This window comes from Mustela lutreola, chromosome 1 (genome assembly GCF_030435805.1).
Source record: "Mustela lutreola isolate mMusLut2 chromosome 1, mMusLut2.pri, whole genome shotgun sequence".
NCBI classification, from domain to species: Eukaryota; Metazoa; Chordata; class Mammalia; order Carnivora; family Mustelidae; genus Mustela; species Mustela lutreola.
Window position 1 is genome coordinate 259,592,964 of NC_081290.1, and position 19,185 is coordinate 259,612,148.

The window sequence follows — 19,185 nt, forward strand, 5'->3', positions numbered from 1 at the left end:
CATCTCAAATTAATGAAGTGATAAGAATTATTTCTTTACGAATTAGAGTACGTATGAAAGGAACCGTTGGTTTAGAGTGATAATCTAACATGGAAACAAAATTTGTAACACCACACTATAAGGTTAAAAAGAAAATAGTATAATAAAGGAAATACAAAGGCTTTGGCATGGTTTTTACAATCAACAATGGTTAATTTTGATATGTAGTTGTGAACAACTTCAAAACACTTAAGTTTAAAACTCTTGCAAGCACTTTTAATTGATTAGGAATGAATTCTAGATGCACAAAATGATTGGACTGTGAACAGTAATACAACTATATCTAAGAACAATTAATTTTTGCTGGCCAAAAAAGAAACGTATGATTGCATGAAAATGTGTATAAAACATCTATAGAGTATTCTTGTCAAATATAAATGAAATTAACTTTATTATAGAAATCATTCTGAGGATTTCTAGGGAAGACAAATACTTACATTTTGACATAAAACAAATTGGATTTTATCGAAGACACACTCTACCTTTTAGCTATCAACTTTTTTCTTCCTTGAATTTATATCTTACCCTTTTTTGCACATAAACTTCATCTGTTAACAACCTTTGGAAAACCAACAGATATTCTTACATAAATCTAGTGCATGTTGTTCCAGGTTTAATTATATGCAAAGGAATGATACAAACTTGGAACATCAGTCCATAAACTATGAACAGATGGGTAGAAGTATTTGATATATCTTGATAAAACTCTTAAATTCGTGGCAAAGCTTGTTGATCATGGTTTCCTTTTTTTTTTTTTAAACAACTTCATGACCAACACAGATCAAACATCCATCCAGTCTACGTTGTTCTTTTTTTCATAACATACAAATGCCCATTTACAAATAATACACCAAAATGAATAAAAGTTTGGATACCAAAATGAAGATTTGTTCCAACTGATATCGTGCCTTCTGTATACAAAGGTCCTTGTTTCAAGTCCATTCCCCAGTGGTACAATACAGGACACAATTGCAGAACTGAAGTGCTTCTAACAACCATTTTTCTTTCCTTCCTGAACGCCCAACTGTTGTGTCCACATAGTCACTGACTGAATTAACACAATATATCCTTTTTTTTTTTTTTTTTACTGTAATCTTGGCCAATACTGAGACATATCAGGTTCACTTCCAGGAACTTGAACTGGAACTGACACACCAGGGGAAATGAGTCCTAGAAGTGGATGAGAGAAATAGCCATGTAGAAATTCCCTTCGAGAGATAAGCATGGAGTATGAATTATTGGTTAAAAAAAGACAAAACTCTAATGCTCTCTAACGTTCTAACTGTATTTAAAAAAAAAAAAAAATACACAAACAGAAGTAGCACCTTCAGAAACCAGATAACATGTTTCCATGTATCTATTCAATCCCAAGTCCTCCCACACAAAAAAGGAGGGGAAAAAACAAACAAACAAACAAACCTCCATTTGTTTGTATGTTTGGAACTGTACCAATATAACTATCTCTGGAAAGCCCTTGTAGTACTTCTTTATCTCCAATGAAAGGCAGGGAAGAGCTGGGAAGGTGAGAAGTCTTCGGACAACACTCACCACACTGCTCGCTCACTCGGGCCCTCACCACTGAGCTCTGGCGAATAACCTCTCTTCAGAGAACCTACATTCTCAGGCCTTGCCTTCATACACACTGTCTGTGACCAAATTCAGGAAAAACAACTTTGCTTTCTATCTACATGGGATCAGGTTACTAACTGGCTTGACTGAATTTCCTCCATTGGATCAGTTTTCCCCAGAGAAAACTTGCGAGCAGCAAAGAGTTAAAACACACCATGACACGAGGCCAGGAGGTTCTGTGGAGGTTCACTTTGAGCGAAGGGACATCACCTGGCAAAAGGAGCTGTGAAGGCCACCTCCGCGTAGCCTGCAGAGGGCGGCGGCTCACCTGTGGAAGTGGTGCCCGAGGTGCCCATCGGTTGACTGTTCATGTGTGTCTGCATATGTGGGGGGGTGTAGGTGTCATAACTCCGCCCGTTCACCGAAGGGCTGGTGGGCAGCATGCAGGAGTACGAGGAGGTCTGGCTGGGGACTGGGGGCTGAGAGGAGAAAGGCAAACCAGTGGTTACCGAGAAGCACATCCCACGGCCACATCCCCAGGCTCTCCCCTCCCCAGGAACTGTGCCAACAAGCTGTATCATTAAAGATGCCCTCATGTAGACTACTGGAATTCCACAGGATAGCCTGGCAATCGGGCCTCCAACCAGTCCTTCCACTGACCACCGCTAGAGTAAATATTGCCCCAAAGTACTGCTATCTAGCTAGATGGTGGATGCTATTCATAAAATTAATAAGGTTTTTGTCCATTTGCATCTTGGACCTCTGTTGGTATCTGCAGAGAAGCTATAGCATGAGGACTTCCATGAAAACACACCCCCTCTCCTGCAAATCCAATCTATTTGCGAATCTAGTGACGACCACATCCTGTATCTCAAGCATGTGGGAGGAGTTCTCTAGAAAATCTGCTCCAGAGACCCTGGGAGCCTTTCATGGTTGGACTCATGGGATTAAAGACTCTTTGAAGAGGGAGATCAGTAATGATCTCAGATTAAAATGGTCAGAAGTATCAGTAAATACTAAGCCCCATCCTGAGAATTAGCTGTGACTTCCTTATAGACCTAAAAACCCAGATGAGATTCTATCCATAAAATTGGGTTGCTCCCCTCTGAGTGTTTGGACTCAATTGAGAAAGTAAACCTTTCTCCTAAGTGAATAAGAAATACACAGAACTGACACAAAATCCCTCATGAGCTCATGTAGAGCTATGCCAGGGCAACAAGATTGGGATGAATTAATAGAAACATTATGCCAAGAAGAAGGGAGATGATAGCACTACTCTGTTCTGCAAACTGCAGAAATGTTTAACATTTCAAGATTCACCCTCTCAGTAAGGGTGACCCAGTAGAGAGGGTTCAGTGGAAAATACCCACCTCTTGTAAGATAGTTGAAGATTATGGTCAACGAGATGAACTGATGGACAGACAGACCAAAACCCACTCCCCCGCCCAGTTCCAAAATCCAAAGAGCAAATTTTCTCTGAAAGGTAGAACTATTGATAACTTTTAAATTTCTGTTATGCTTCATGAATGTATGTTTGTTCTGTTTTATGGAAGTTGTGTAACTTTTTAAAGTTAGTGTTTGCAATAAACTGACCCCACACCAGTCAGTAGGCGGAAACAACCTTCATAGAACAGTAGCCCCCGTGGAACTGCTTCTAAATGTTTTCTCATATACAAATTTTGTGATCTTGGCAGAAACCTGGATGTCACTATAATTTACAAAACTAAACAAGACACTCAGCGGCCCTATGGAAGTCGGAGCATGACTGGAACATCAGGTTCAAAGAGGCAAGCATGCCTTGAGGGCCCTGCCAGAATTTCAGCTTGCATTTTTTTCTAATTCCCAAAATCATTTCCTCTAGGCAACCTAACTTCTGGAAAATTCCAAAGCAGTTGTAGTAATACCAACCAATGGGCCGTTAATCCCTTAAGATACATTAATTGCACTACGGCTACTAATATCCAGATGCAATAAAAATCAACATGTGAATAAATTCCTCTGAAGCTGCTTATGTAGCTGCTCCTGTTTTGGCCTGAAGACTGTGAAACATCTATTTTGTTATTATTTGGAGTTCAAATTCATCAAAAGACTTTCAGGGGTGAGGGTTCCATCTGTGTAACCCCAGCACTGTTGCCAGCAGGGGCTCAGCCTGGCCAATCTCACACCGCCCAGAATCTTCCAGGAGTCCTGGCAAAGTCACCACAGAAGGCCCACCAGAAGACCAAAATTTTTTTTTCCCATCAAGAATCCATCCAGGTCGAAAGTTGTAGTACACCCCACCTGCCCCATGTAACTTCCATCAGAAAGGGCTAGTAGTCTATCCAGGACCTCGCACATGTAGGAGCAGATAACCATTTAAAGCAGAACTGAGAGGAGAGGCAGGCTGGAACCTAAGTGTATCCAGGCAGCCAGCGTGCCACAAACTCATGACGTAATTCATGGCCAAGAAGTGCTCAATTTTTAGCAAATACCTCTATTCCATTTTTTATTGTAAAATACAGAAGAAAACTCACTGTTTCTTTCCGTATATCCCACTATGCAAATACAAATCTTATTTCTGACCCTTTTTTCCTTCCTCATTGGTTCATCACATATACTCTAAATAATACCCAAAATGGGTCCACTGCGTATGTATTCATTAATATGAACAGAGTAACATAAACCCAAATGTAGGTATGCTTTCAGCCCTTCTTATCTAATAACGTGCCAGAATTATTTCCACTTTCTGGTACCCAAAACATTCCCCATCCCCACCCAACATTTTCAAGCTAACATCCTCTCTGAGCAAAAGGCAGATTAACTTGGTTTTCATGGTTTTTTCAGAGTGGCCATCCATCAATCCATCAGTCCAACTGAAAGACTGGATTGGCTGTTTAACTTGACTGGTAGGGTACCTAGGTGGCTCAGTTGTTAAGCGTCTGCCTTCAGCTCAGGTTATGATCCCAGGGTCCTAGGATGGAGCCCCGCATCGAGCCCTGCATCAGGCTTCCTGCTCAGCAGGTAGCCTGCTTCTCCCTCTCCCACTCCCCCTGCTCCTGTTCTTTCTCTTGCTCTCTGTCAAATATATAAATAAAATCTTTAAAGAAAATAATATTATTGTTAAAAAAAAAAAAAAAAAAAACAACTTGACTGGTAAAGACAATCACCGCACCTGGGAAGGTTCCCAAGGGTGCACGCACGGCCAGTGAGATTTGCAGGCCCTGACCACCCCCTCATTTCTTCTCCCAGGCACCCAGGAGGCAGGCAGCCAGCGGCCTCACTTACTTGCATAGGCAGGTTATTCGCCATGGTGAAGCTGGGCATAGGCGGCAGGGCGCTGTACGTGTTGGTAAGGGCGGTGTCTGTCCGGCCCAACATGGAGCCCGAGGTGAAGGAGGAAACTGCAGGAGGAGGACACCACAGACTGTCATGCTGAGAGGCAGGGCCAGGGCAAGCAGGTGAAGCGTATTTATGACTGGTATGAATATTCAAATTACCAGGTGTGGTGGGTTGTGGGATAGGTTGGTAGACACTGGTGCTGAAGCTACTGCTGATGGGGATGTGACTGGGGGTGTTGCTGGCCTGTCTCCTCTGGTTCCTCAGTTTTTCTTCCCTTCTCCATTTGGCCCTCCGATTAGAAAACCATACCTGGAAATCAGATGGAACAGGTCAGGCCTGTGCCTACCCCAGCCCATCCTTCCCCCCCTTGCCTCCACTGCTCCCCAGCCCCACACCCCATCCCCCAGGGGCAGCAAATCATTTAGCAGACTGAATCCTTTTCACAGTTTCTAGAAAGGAATAGCGCTCCTTACAACTAAGCACCTTTGTGTCCAGAAAGGGCAAATGGGAGGCATCACAAAGCATGAAACCACACGGCCCTGGGTACCTGTATTCTTGCTTCAGGTAGATCGATTTTGGCTGCTAGTCTTTCTCTGGCAAACACATCCGGATAATGGGTTCTCTCAAACTCTGGAAGAGGAAGTGGAGTTTTCACATTGTGCCAGAACTTCACAAACCAACCAAGTGTGTGTCAACCAAGCTCAGCCTGGGTCCTACCTCTCCATTTCTGTCACCTCCAACCACTTCCCTTAAAAATGCCAGTACCTCTCTATCTGTCAAATAAATAAATAAAATCTTAAAAAAAAAATGCCAGTACCATGGTTATGGACTGTACTTGGAAGAGCTATCCCACTGGATAAATTTTCTTTAAATTTAAGTTAAATTTTCTTCAGAATGACATTCATTCGAGTACCCTTCTGTGGCCTGACTTAGCCAAATCATCATTTTTTTCTTTATGAGAAGTCAGACTCTTGGTCTTTGAATTACTGGTACATGAAAAGAAGAGAGAAAACACACACACACACACACACACACACACACACACACTGAAAAGATGCCCAGGGTTAAAAAAAAAAAAAAGAAAGAAAGAAAGAAAAAAGAAACCTTTTCAGTCCTCTATGCAAAGGGCCCCGGCTAAATTTAGCTCTTTGTCCTGAAGATGTGGCATTTAGTTTGATTTACTGCTTCTCTACTTTGAAAAACTCCATCACCTTTCTCCAGGGCCTCAATTTGCTCTTGGGTAAAGGATGTTCTATTTCTCTGCAGCTTCCGCTTCAGCTGAAGTCGCATCTGGGCCTCGTCTGAATCTTCTCCATTGGAACTGATGGAGTTGGTATTCTCTCCCCCTCCTTCCTGTTGCTGGCAGCCATCTGGAACAAAAAGAATAGGACAGTGAGAGAAATCTGGAATAACTTGGAGCCCGGGTGTAGCCATAAACTCCAAGAGCAGTCCCTCCTGACAGGCTCACCAAGACATTCCCTAGGTCACTTACGTGTCAGCCTTCTCCTAATAAGACATCAATGACATACATTATCTTTCTTTCTCTCTCTACTTTTTAAACCAAGTCTGTATCTTTTTATCTGTTTTTGTCAAGAAGACACTGTACAATACAGACACTGCAAAGTAGCATGTCTTTGAATAACAAAACAAGCACTGAAGTTCCAGTTAAAATGATCCCTTATAACTAACCTTGAGTCCCAAATGCCTCGCTCAGTTCCCTTTCCCTACAGAATTTATTTACCTATAGCTCTGTTGGGAAAATAGAAGAGTGATGTTCAAGATTTCAGCTGATCTATAATCAGTAATTCCTATCTAATCAATTAGATGTTGATAGGTTTGTAGAAAATGCTATTAAGAAACCAAACCAAGCTTGTAATCTTTAAAAAAAAATATTTATCTAGTTTTTATTTGAATTCTGCACAGTCAATTTCATTTTAAAGGTTGTGAATTTAGAAATGCTCGCATTGTTCTGCAGTTTTATTCAACTATTGTATGAGTGCGCTTTGCCTTGACACCTATTACGAGCACAGCTGTAATTATATCATCACCAAGAACAGGCTATAATTGCTGAAAATGGAATTTTATATTTAGATAAAAGGACTGTCCATTCTTTGTAATGTGTTGCACCAGAGAAAAGTAAGATTTCTTTTAAATTTTTAACGTGTAATTTTAAAAAAGAAATAGTAGAGAGTTCACTAACTAGCTAAATATGCTATGCTGCAGCTGAATCCTTGGCATATCATTTAAGTGGTACATTTTTAATTAGGGCATTTCCACCACTTTTAATGTAATTTCTATCATTAAACAGGGGAAAGTTTTATTGTTTTCCCTTGCTGCTTGGAGGGCAAGCTGTACACTTGGGCTAGCTGTCTCTTGCCTTGCCTCTTGCTCCTGAGGCCAGGGCCTGTCTGAAGGGAGGACTCAGCCCTCACTGGGCCTCCAGGGCCACTGCAGACTGGGTCCCGGATCTTTGGTCCCGAGGCTCCCAAGGGATACCAACAGGGGCTGTGCCCCCCCATCCTAGAACTTTGGCGGGGGGGGGGGGGGAGCGGGTGTTGGGGGGGCACGCCTCTAGGGATGCCTTGGTGGGAATCGACTTGGCCAGGAATATCATTTATAACCAGGAGACAATAGGCAGTGCCTTCAAAGAGTTCAGGGAATTGTGACAGGATCTAGTGGGATCTTTTCAGGAACTTTGAAATGTTTTAAAACCCCAACTTTCTCCCCCATTTAAACAGGCGGATTCATCGGCACTGGCCACCATATGGGCCCTTGGAGATCTATTGAGATGACCACCAACACTTGAATAGCGAGGGGCTGCTTTTCAGCGCCGCACAATGCCCCGCGAGTAAGGGAAACTATTAAACTCCTGGGGCAGGAGCGTTGGCAAACTTTCGTGGGCAGAATTTTGAGGCCACAATGAGCGCGGACAACAAAAGGATTCTCTTGAGGCGTGCAGCGGGCCACATTGTGTTACAAGAAGCCCAGTCAACAGACTTTTCAGTGAAGTGTGTTAACCCCTCTGCTCTGCTATCATTAATCACTGTCCGAAGAGCGGGCGCCTCAATGCTATTTAGGGCGCTTGGCTGGGGGGATGGAAGGTGGATGGGGGGCCAGAGCAGGGGGGTGGTGGGGAGGCAAGGATAGTGGATGGGGACCAGGCGGGCTTGTGTGGGAGGGGCGGATGGGGAAGGCAGGGAGGGTGGAGACCAGGTCTGGGGTGGAAGAGGGAATCAGGGAGGGAGGAGGGGGCCGAGGGGGTGGGCTGAGAGGTGGAGGAGGGGGTGGAAAGAGATGCAGAAAGAAAGAAGACTTCAAAGAGACAGAGACCAGAAAGGTAGAAGGACAGAAAAAAAGTGCTGAGGGGGAAAAGAGGCAAGAGGAAAGACAGGGAGAGAAAGGAGAAAAGGAAGACAAGGGATACACAATTACTACAGAGACCGGCTCTACTTGGGTCGTCTTGCGCTACTTCAGAGAGGTGGGGGGTCGGGGAAGGCTACTTAGCGAAGGGAGACGCTGCACTCACAAGTGTGGGCACAAGTGTCTGTACTAATTTACTGCCCCAAGTTTCCAGGTGACTTTCCAAAGTGAAAAGAAAGAAGAGACCCCACCCCCTCAATTTCAGATTCAACGAATGGGGAAGACTTCAGAAATAGCCCCTTTTCGCCAGTTAACTAGAAACTAGGCCTGTGGATTATTCTTCATGGAAAACACAAAAATCTCCCACCATGCGACGTTTAGGGACTGGGGTGCTGAAGAGAGCACAATCTTATCTCCCCAGGGTGGTCAGTCGTGCCTTCCAGGTCACTCATGCCCACTCCAGCCCTTTTTCTGGGCATTTTTGATTTCACCAATTAAACAAAGCTGCCCAGGTTTCCCTCAGGAGACCCCCGCAGATAGCATTCTCTACTCTGGTTTGCTTCTCTGACATTTTCCTAATTTTAAAACTTTGGAGATTTGCATGCTCTCCTTCCCACCCCCCACCCCCCCCCCCCCCGTCTCTCGCTGTCTCGCTGTCTCTCACACAGGAACGCAGGCGTGGCACTCATTTGAGAACGGACATTTAAGGGGTAGGGAAAGTCAATGGAGACAGAGAGCCCTTTGCGGGCGGGGGGGGGGGGGGTGTGGACGACGGCACTAGAGGCCGGTCAGGAGAAACTGATGAAGGCAGGATCCCTCCACGACCCCGCAGAGCGGGCATGCCCTGCAGAAAGTTTGTTCCTACTTTCAAAGTAGCAGGAGAGGTCGCTCTTAGACTGGGCACCCCCCCCCCTTTTTTTTTTCCTTTAGTGGATTTACCTTCCACTCTTAAAGCTTTTAACAAAGTAAAACTAGAGGTTGGATCTCGAATTCTCCATATGATAAACCTAAATGGCAGACAATTAAGATATCTTCTTTAAAAGGCGCCCCCTCGGAGCGCGCAAAGAAGGGGCCTTCAATGGGAGCCTCCACCTTCCAGCCTAATCCGTGAGAAGGCGAGTGAAAGCGCCTCCCATTATCCCGGCCCCAGGACCATCTGACGCTGGGGATAGGATTTGTTTCCTGGAAGAAGGAGAGGAGGAAAAAAAAAAAAAAAAAGAAGAAGAAGAAGGAGGAGGAGGAGGAGGAGGAAAAAAAAAAAAAAAGACGCTGGGAAATAAAATCATTCCTTAGTTTCTTAGTGTCTTAATCAGTGAGGCGGAAAACAAGCAAGAAAAGATAGCAACCCGGTTGCGGCACCTTTTCAGCTCTGGAGCGCGGATCAAAACATTGTAGCATCTGTTGAAAGGAGACTGACTAAATCCTATAGAGGGCCTCGGTATTAGGGGGGTGGGGGGGAGGAGATAAGAAAAAGTGTCTCCGTGATCCCTAAAACCACCAAATCGCTGGAGAATTGGGGCTGGATAGAGTTGTCTCTTGTTGTTGTCAGCCCACGTCGTCGCGATTTTATTCACCGCCGCATGGCGTTGATCAGATGGAAACCATATTTGTCTCCCTCTGAGACCTAACCTCGCCTTATGCTTTCGGAGTAATGGACTCTTTAAAACCCCAAAACGGCTTCCCGGGCCGGGAGGGGGGGCGAAGGAGGGAGGGGGTCTTCTTAGCCCCGGAAGATCTGAGGATTCCGGGGCGCGTCGGCCGATGCCGGCCACCCGCACCCCGCGCCCCCACGCCCCGGACCCCCGCAGCGGGGGCGGCGGCCGGCGCCCGCGGTCGCTGCCTCAGAGTGGGTTTCTTGCGGGGGCGGAGAGGGAATTGGCAGTCGGTGAGTCAGAATCCTCCTGCAATTCGGCGCCTAAAAGTTAAAAGCTCCTGAATTAGCGCCACCTCCCGCCGCAACCATCGCCACAGGGTCCTTGCCTGAGGCTCTAGCTTCCCGCCCTCAAGCCTCCCGGGACGAAAAGCGGCCCTAATCGGGCGCCACCTCTGGTGGAAAACAGAGGGGCTGGCAAAAGTGCTGCCCTGGGCTTCTGTCCGGACTTGGGAAGCAGGAGGGTGGACGTCCAGTAGGCCCCAAGCTGACAAGAGCCCTGGCACCGGGGGTGGGGGGCTGCAATTGGGGGGGGGGGGGTGGAGGCTCTGGGCTCAGCCTTCCCAGACCCGGCCACTGCGCCCCGCGCTCTCCCCAGGAGTTCTCGGACCGACCCTGGCCGCCCAACTCGGCGGGGGAGGGGCCCCAAGGACCTCAGGTCGCTGGGGGCTGGGGGCCGGGCGCTGGGGAGTGCCAAGTTCGGGTGTCTCTCGGGTGTGTCCCGTGTGCGCCCGTGGGAATCCAACCATTTCCGAGGTCAGGTGAGGGTGTGGTGGTCTACGCTCAGCCCCCATCACTCCCTGTCATCAGAGGCGGCCCTGGGCCTGGGCCCGAGGCCGGAGCTGAGGCGGTGCCTCCTCGGGTGTGCCCACCGCACCCCGGGAGGCCGCAGGGTCGGGGCGGGATCGGACTAGCTGGCCAGCGGGGTCGCCCAGGGGAGCCCCGGCCCAGCGCATCAGGAGGCCTCCGCCGGCCCAGAGGCCGCGCTAGGAAACACAGAGCGAGCGCTTTGCTCCCTATCTTCCCAGTGTCCGTCCTATATTGTTTTCTGCTCTTAAAACTGACATGTCTAATTGGCAATTGGTGCCGAATCGTGTCCAGAGGTCTCTTGTGGAACATTTCTACAGCTGTCTCCTTCAACTAGACGCTTATTCATGTCGCCTTAATGAGAAACAAAACGTTCTCTAATGAGCAATTACAGAGCGACAGGATTGTTCCCATAACAAATTCTTGCGAGTGACAGAAGCATCCTTTGTACCAGATATTTCGCATACTGTTACCGATTTTCCCTTCTCTAGCCCGGCTCCGTGGAGGCGCGGGGCACCCGGAGCCGGTCCGGGAGCGCTCTGACGCGCGGGTAGCCCCGGCAGCGTCCTCGTGCCGCCGCCCCCAGCCCAGAGCCCCCAGGCTTCATCGTGCTCCGGGGAGTGAGACGCCACGTCCCATTATCCCGCATATTATCTCCTTGTCACAAGAACAACAAATACCGATTAATCTTCGGAGTAAACTGTTTCCTATTCTTGACCAAGCTACCTCGGGGTGTGTAGGGGAGGGGAAAGCCAACCGGCCCCACCCCACCCCCATCTGGTCCTCTTCCTCCATTCCTTCTCAAAGATCCTGCGACAGTCCGGATTCCTTCTCTCCTCCCAGCCTCCCCCCCCCCCCATCCCACTCTCTCCAGCCAGCGGCCTGGGACACCCCGCAGGCCGGCTCACAAGTACCCTCACCCCACCCTTCCGGGCAGTCGCCACCCACAGAGGGTGAGAACTGGGGGCCCATAGAAGTGGAGGGAATCCGACCAGAGATGACGGGGTTGTGTGAGTTGGGAGCCAAACGCTTCCAATGCCCTATCCTGTACGCCACCCTGCATCTCGCTGCTCGCCCTTTCATAGGCACCCTACTCGTAGTCACATAATTTGTCAATTATGGCAAAAAGCAAAACGATACAATTATGTTTACCTCGCAGTCTGTCAGTGTGTTAACTTGTCACACTTCTACAGCAAGGGGGCTCTCCGTGCATTTTAATGGCAAATTTGAATAGGGCACCACACAGCTAACTCTTGCACACGCACATATTCCTGCCCACAGCATACACGCGCACACGGACCGGCTGCATTCTTACTACTCCTGACACCCATGACCCTCAAATTTGAAAGGCTAATGAGATAGTTCAACAAACGCTACCCTTTTACAAGGCAAGTCGGTGTGTCCCAAGCCTTTAAAGAGTCTCTCCACGATATTCTCTGAGCACAGAAGTGAGAAGATGGGCAAGGGGGTCTGCCTATATGGAGAGTTTTGAGGGTGGGTGCTCAGGTTTTTACCTTGCGTAGGTTGCCCTGGCACCGAAGTCCCCGGATACCAACCCGGGCGGGTGCCCCAGCTTCCAGTCTGCCCGTTCAACATCCTTAGTTTGTCATACATGCCGTCTGCGCCCATCTGTTGCTTTTCGCTAGCCAGGTTGCGAAGAACTCTGTTTATTGATGACACCTGCAAATCAAACCAAAATCAAACCAAATGGTAACGTCTCCCAAAGATAGTTGTCCTATCTCCAGTCCCCATCTCAGCACACCCACTCTCTTCAAGAACGACACTTAACATGTTTAAAAAAAAAAAAATACAACCAAACAAACCATCTCCAAGCCATCCTGGGACAGTGGGTGGATTTGCAGAGACATTTTAGACAGAATGACAGCCATCACTTGGGGCGTGGAAACTGAGTCTCGCAGAGAATGCAGGATGGAGAGGGCATTTCCTTCACTACTGCTGGATGTCTATGCTGACCTAATCTTTGTTAAATGACTCCCTCCAAAAAGCCTATGACTTGGCTTAGAGCTCCCTTTCACTCCATCTCCTATTAGGGCAGAAGTGGATGTCTGACACCTGAAGGAAGGTTCAGGCCTTCTGAGTGGGAGGAGGTTAGAATTTGGTTTTCATTTTCATTTTCCTTCTTGATTCAAGTGCCTTTCCCTGGGCGCCTCCACCCTCTACTTTGCAGCATGCAAATAAGGTGAAAAGCTCCCCGCACTTGACTCCCATTTTCCAGAAGATCAAAAAAAAGGTCAGTGTCCTCCTCTCAACACCCCCAGATACAGAGGTGACAAAGGTGGAGCAGGGAGGGGACAGAGGCAGAATGACACTGGCAAGGAGGAGGAGGGTAGGCAGGTGAAGAGAGGGGATGGTAGAGAGGAAAGAGCATGGGGCTTAGGGCAGGGAGGGGGAATGATCTCCGTGAACTTACACTTGGTATGTTATCGTTGGTACAGACCCCCTCGGACAGTAATCTGTCTCGGATTTCCCAAGCAAAGATGGACGGGCACTCCCGCTTATACTGGGCTATTTTGCTTACAACTTCTGGAGTCGCTACTCTCGGTTTACTACCACCGATCGCCCTGGGTCTGATGGAGCCAGTCTCGTAATACCTGCCCAGAATTTTACTCACACATCCGTTGGACACCTGCATAGGGGAAGTGGACAGAAAACCACATTATTAATAATTTCAAGACAAAAATAAAATTGTTTAAGTATGCATTAAACAATGACAAGCTTACGTTTTGATTGTCCAGCACTTGGACTTTTGCATCTGCATGGGTCTATAACACAAAAATATACCTTCAATGGTATGAGAACTTACTGTAGAGAGCTTTTTTTCTTAAAATTACATTTGTAGCCCTAAAAACTACAAATATGATGATACTTTCAAACAGTCTGAACTAAAAAAAAAAAAAAACTAATTTAAAAGTTTTTTTTAAAAAAAACTGTTTTCTTAAACATTGCCTCAAGATGCATCAAAACGAAGTCAGATTAATTTTTTTGTGCTGACCTTACTTAAAGTGGTGTTATGTTTTAATGAGCAAAGGAGGAAAATAAACTAAAATTGTAGGTATTTTCCTTTTAAAAAATATGCCCAGTTGAGTAAACGTGAGTTACGTAGGGAGGTAAATAGCATTTGCCTTTTTAAATCAATATACATTCTTCATGAATATGAAGACTGCAAACAAATATCTCAAAATCTGAGGTGAGCATGGGATGAGGGAGAAGGGAATAAATTATGCTGGTTTATACAACTCAGCTCATTATAGTTCATAAACTATTACCACAATTAATGTTTTCACCAAATGAAACGAGAAGGGTGCTTGGGATTTTCTTTTGTTTTTTTAATTCACACACACATTTTTTTTTTCTTTAAGCAGATGAGTTATCTTATGTGACTGACCCAGGTTGAAAGAGATAGGGAAGGATGTTGGAAGGAAAGGGGAAAGCGGGGAAGGCAGGGGAGTGGGGTAGGGACCGGGGTGGGGTGGGTGAGGGGGGGGTCCGTAATTAGCAGCGTTTACAGCAAGAAATGAAGAGAGGGCCTTGAGAGTGGAGGGCCGCGGGGGCGGCGAGTGGGGCGGCGCCGGGAGGATCACCTGCAGAATTCGGGAAATGTCGCACGGCCGGGCCCCGCTGTGAGCTAGCTCTACGATCTTCTGCCGGGTGGAGTCCGGCAGTGGCCGCCCGTTGACAAAGACACCACCGAGCTGATTCACTCCGCTGTGACCTAAGGAAAAGGGAAAGGAGAGGAGAGGAGAGCAGAGCAGAGCAAGGAGGAGAGGAGAGGAAGAGGAGTAAAGAGAAAGAGGAGGAGGAAGAGGAAGGAGAAGAGGAGGAAGAGGAAGAGAAGACAACCACAATGCATCCTCAGCTCCCTGCTTGCCCATGCCAACCTCAGCATTCGGTTTCCTGCTATTGATCAAAAACGCCACGGGACCACGCAACCACGCGGGGCATCAGGCAGCCCAGCCCAACACAGCCATGCTCCTGCCCACCGGACTGCAGGAGCACCGTACAGACACATGCCAGTGAGCAAGAACACGCGCACCTCACTCCCGCTGTCACTCCTGCCGGGCCCCAGCCCACTTGCCCTCTCCAGAAACAGCCCAGCCAGCCTCTGAGCCCACAAGGTGCAAACAATCTTTCAAAAAATATCCTCTCAAAGATCGCCTCTGAATGTCACGGCAAAACGTGGGTTCTGCAGAACCCACACTCAGTCTCCAAGGTCTCTGCCTTGTTGGAACTGTGATAGCAAATCCTACAGCTCTTCATGTTCCCTTGGACTCCAGAGTCCAGAAACGTTGGCTGTCACACTCCAAACTTTGGCGAAGCCACAATCACCAGCGTTGAAAAAAAAATTACACGTATATATATTACATTACATTACGTATCTATGTGGAGAGATGGGAAGGCCGTAGAGAAGAACCAGAAGAGCAAATGTGCGGCTGGTGAACCCCAACCTGGGGATCCAGTCAGTACACAGCCCCAGATCGGCTCCAAACATAGAGTAGTTTGGCTTGCAGCACTGGGGCCGAGAGCCTGGAGCCCATCCGCACCGGCCACAGTTCGCTTTACTTCCGCTGCTCAACTCAGCCTTCCACACAGCCAAGCCCAGATATTAGCAAAAAGCGAAAAGAACAAGAAAGGAGCACACCACAGTGTCTTCTACCCCCTCCTTTATCTTGTTATTCTCCCAACCTCACCCCCATTGTCTAATCTTAGAGAATAGAGAAAGGGAGTTAGCACCTCTGGCTAGTCCCCTCCCCAGTAACCACAGGCACACAAATAAAGCCGATTGCCAATTTCCACTTCCTTAAAAATCTCCAACCTGCAGCCCCGACTCTAGAGAGCAGCCCTTCCAGGAGAAGACGTGGCTCCCCGCTCCGCTTCCTGCTCTCTCTCCTCTTCTCTCTTCTCCTTGGAGCCTCTGATAAATTGACTCCAGGAGCCTGAGCTTCTTAGCAATAAATAAGCTCCAAATATAGAAGAGGGGGGAAAATATGATGAGCCTCTCTGACATTTGTCTTTAAAATAAAACTAGCTGCACGTCAAGTTTGAGCTTAATTTCTGGAAATAGGCGGAAGTCGCTCTGGATCATGCATGGAAGGCTAATTGAAAAGATCAGTCGGGGCGCTTGTGGCAGCCTTGTCACTTTGTGACACTGCTCCGCTCCGGGAAATTGCATCGTCACGACAAACGGGACCGTGATAAAACGACCCTTTCCGTCCCTATTTGTAGATCACTCAGACGAGATTGAACTGCACTCGTTTCCCCTTCGAGGGGAGCCATGTTTTCAGGGTAGCCGAAGGCTTGGGGCGGAGGGGGGCCCTCACCGTCGGGGGCGGGGGCAGAGCCTCAACTCGATGAGAAGTGACAGGCGTTTGGGGGATCTGGGCTTCGGCCTGGCCCAGCGCGAGCGGGGACATCTCGGGGACACCACTTCTCCAACAGAGCGAGGCCTAGTCCCCGCTTCCGGTTTCTGCTAAGTCCCCTTTATTGCCTTCCTTTGCCTCACAGGACCCAGCTACTGCTCCAGCTGCGGAGCCTTCCCTTTGGGCAAAGGGAGCCTTCCGGGAAAGAGAAAGGCTGCCCCAGAGAGAGACCGAGAAAGACTTTCCAAACTTCACGCAGCCTGGGCAATTCCCAATCCATGAATGCCAAGGTGTGTGAGGCCGACTAATCCTTAACTTCACTCCTTCTCCCCCCATTGCAAAAACAACGAGCCGGCCACCTCCGCAGCAGCGGTCTGCGGGTGCTCGCCCAGGACACGCCAGGGCCAGGTTGCCAGCATCGAAAAGGCAGCGAGGAAGCGCCGCTCTAAGTTCCCCTGCAGAGGTTAAGCCTCAATCATTGTGTCCCTTCCCTAGGGACGGCTGGCGCTCTCGCCCAGTGGCGATGATTATGCGCCTAGAATTCGACCGCGAAGCATCTAATAGGAAAACATATGGTGTCAATTTGGATGCTCTGCGCCTCGCGCACACCCGGGAGCGAGCGGCACAAAGCCCTGCAGGCCGGCCCGCGACCCCGCGCCCCTTGGGGCCTGCCAACCAGGCCGCAGCCTCAAACGCTCAGCGCTGCGCACCCCGGGCTGGGACCTGCCGGAGAGCCTATGGCCGGGGAGCCTGAGCTGCCGGGGGAGAGCCTAGCAGCCAGGAGAGTTAGGCAGAAGCCCCTCCTCGCCAGGGAGGCTCCCTCCCGGGCCTTGCAGGTTCTGCACAGCTAACCCGCCTTAAAGCTCGCCACCTCGCGCGCGCTTCGAGCCCACCAGCCCAGCTGCGGAAGCACTTGGGGCGGCTAGCACTTCCAGGACCGATGGATCCGGCATTGCAGACCCTCCGAATTTTGCAGTTCGGCAAGGGAAGGTGGCTAGAAGACAGCCCTTTCGGCACTCCTACCACAGCTGAACCCTCACACCGCCTCCAGACTCTGCACCTCACAACCAAGGCCTAGTTTCACTGGGTCTCCAGGCTCCCCGGGCCCCGGCTCCAGACTAGCCCTGCCACATACCAGCACTCACGGACTGAGCAGGAAGGTGGGCTCGGGCCCGAGGGTCCTGGGCACAGAGAGGATGGCAGGCACAGGGGCCGGGGATTCAAAGGCACTGCGGGCCTGGACTGATCAGAGAAACCCGCATAGCTACCAGGGCAGGGCTTCTCCAGCCCCAAGGGACACCCACTCTCTTTCCAGAGGCAGTAAACCTACTCTGGCCAGTAACAACCTCAGGGTTCCAATTTACCACCACCTCCCACCATCGCAGGCCAGGGTGTCCCACTCCTTTTGCCTTCAAGGCCCAAAGCTGGGGTGGGGAGGGGAGGAGCTGTCCTGAGAATGACTGGGGGAGGGGAACCCCACCCCCCCATGGAGGAGACATTCAGTCTTGGCTAAACCCAAAGGGGCCTCCTACTCACGCAACTAGGAGAAGCCTCCGCCCCGCCCTGTTCAGCCCAGCCTCTCTCTCTGGGGTCAGGGCCCGGGCAGGGGCGGGGAGGGGGTGTGAGTTACAGGATTTGGGGGGGATGGGGTTTCTCTACCTTAGCTTCGCAAACTCTAGCGGGCTATTCTGAAGGGCCCAGCCCTTGTTCTTCCAGGAGCGAGAACAGCAGAGCAAACGTCCTCCCCTCTCGGGTTGCGGAGAGCGAAGGGGGGCACGGCTGCCTCAGGTCCCTGGGCCTCTTCCCTTGCACCATCGGCCTGGCCAGCGTGGACACCGAGAACCTCTGCGCCCTCCCTGACCCGCTGGTCCCAGTGTCCCCAGCCCAAAGTCTGAAAAAGACCAGAGGCACTTACTGTTCTGCATGCTGGCGCTCGCTGGGGGCCGCGGGATCCCACGGGGTTCGAATATGGGGCTCTGTTAGCAAGAATACAGGTGTTAATCCTGGGCCCATGCCAGGTAAGCCTAACTCCCAACAGAGGATGACCTGGAGCCTGAACAGGAGAATGCCCCTTCTTGAGGAAATGATGCACTCAAACACTTGGGACCACTGAGGGGGGGGGGGCAACCCCCTCTGCCCTACAGTGCATGTAAAATCTACCCTTTGGGCTACAAATAAAATACTCCAATATTCCCAACCTGTTTTCCCTAAACCTCTTTGAAGTTCACTCTTCAATCAGGAGAAATGACCCAATTTTGATTTTGTGTGTGTGTGTGTGTCTTCTTCCATGTGAACAACAATGAAGAAGTATTCTGACTCAGGTTTTGGAGCCCAAAGCAGCCACCGCAGAACTTGCCTGAAATCTGGGATGTCTGTCCACTCTTACAATAAAAGGTCTCACACATCTGCGCACCCCTAGTTAAAGTCTTCCCCCTAAGACAAAACACAAGGAGAGAAAGGTATGTCAAACTTGGCTCAAAAGATAGGCCCATGGGCTCTCAGAGCCACACTTTCAGAAAAACAAAACAAAACAAAACATGCATCTAGGGATTAAACTACCATAAAGCCCTAAATCCCAGAGTTACAACCACATTTCCAGCTGCCTCTCTTGCAGAAGTCCCCACCTTTTAAAAAGTGGCTACTCTGGTCTGACTTGGAAGAACTGGAGCATCTGACAAGTCAGGGAACCATTTTGCAAAAATATCAAGAACCAGTTAAAGGGAAAGGGGAGAGAAAGAGACACAGTGGTGTTAGGAACAGAGAGGCCAAAGACTAATACCTGAAGTTTAGAGGTGAGGAGAGGAGGATCTCTAAACTTCAGGGTGCCTGAGGGTGCAGGCTGGGGCCGATCAGAAGGACTGCAGAGCCCATTCTCCTTCCTTAAGGAATTTCACCACCCGAGTTTCCCCAAGGCCCCCAGCACCCAACTCTCTGGTTATCCCTTCATCTTCCACTGTCTCCCTCAAAGCTTTCCAGCCAGGGCCCCACTCCACCCACCTCCCAGCCTTTCCGGGACTTTGAAAGTATCGAGCCCAACTCCGCCCCCCAACCCCAACCTCACTT

The 19,185-nt window shown here is 49.1% G+C and overlaps 1 protein-coding gene across 5 annotated transcripts; it reads right to left on the reverse strand.

Moving 5' to 3' along the window:
* Window positions 1-893: 893 nt before the first annotated feature.
* On the reverse strand, window positions 894-18,556 carry PAX6 (paired box 6). 5 transcript variants are annotated; one of them, XM_059138791.1, is made up of 12 exons: window positions 18,479-18,556; window positions 18,038-18,098; window positions 14,347-14,477; window positions 13,486-13,527; window positions 13,377-13,391; window positions 12,259-12,424; window positions 6,138-6,296; window positions 5,474-5,556; window positions 5,085-5,235; window positions 4,873-4,988; window positions 1,937-2,087; window positions 894-1,209 (listed from the first exon to the last, which is right to left on the reverse strand). In XM_059138791.1, exons 2-12 carry the CDS (start codon window positions 18,045-18,047, stop codon window positions 1,124-1,126), a joined length of 1,110 nt encoding a protein of 369 aa, XP_058994774.1. In that variant the 5' UTR covers window positions 18,048-18,098; window positions 18,479-18,556; the 3' UTR covers window positions 894-1,123. The 5 variants fall into 5 exon arrangements, with proteins under 5 accessions (XP_058994774.1, XP_058994758.1, XP_058994781.1 ...); XM_059138775.1 differs by having other exon boundaries at window positions 13,176-13,391; XM_059138798.1 differs by lacking the exon at window positions 13,486-13,527.
* Window positions 18,557-19,185: the final 629 nt, after the last annotated feature.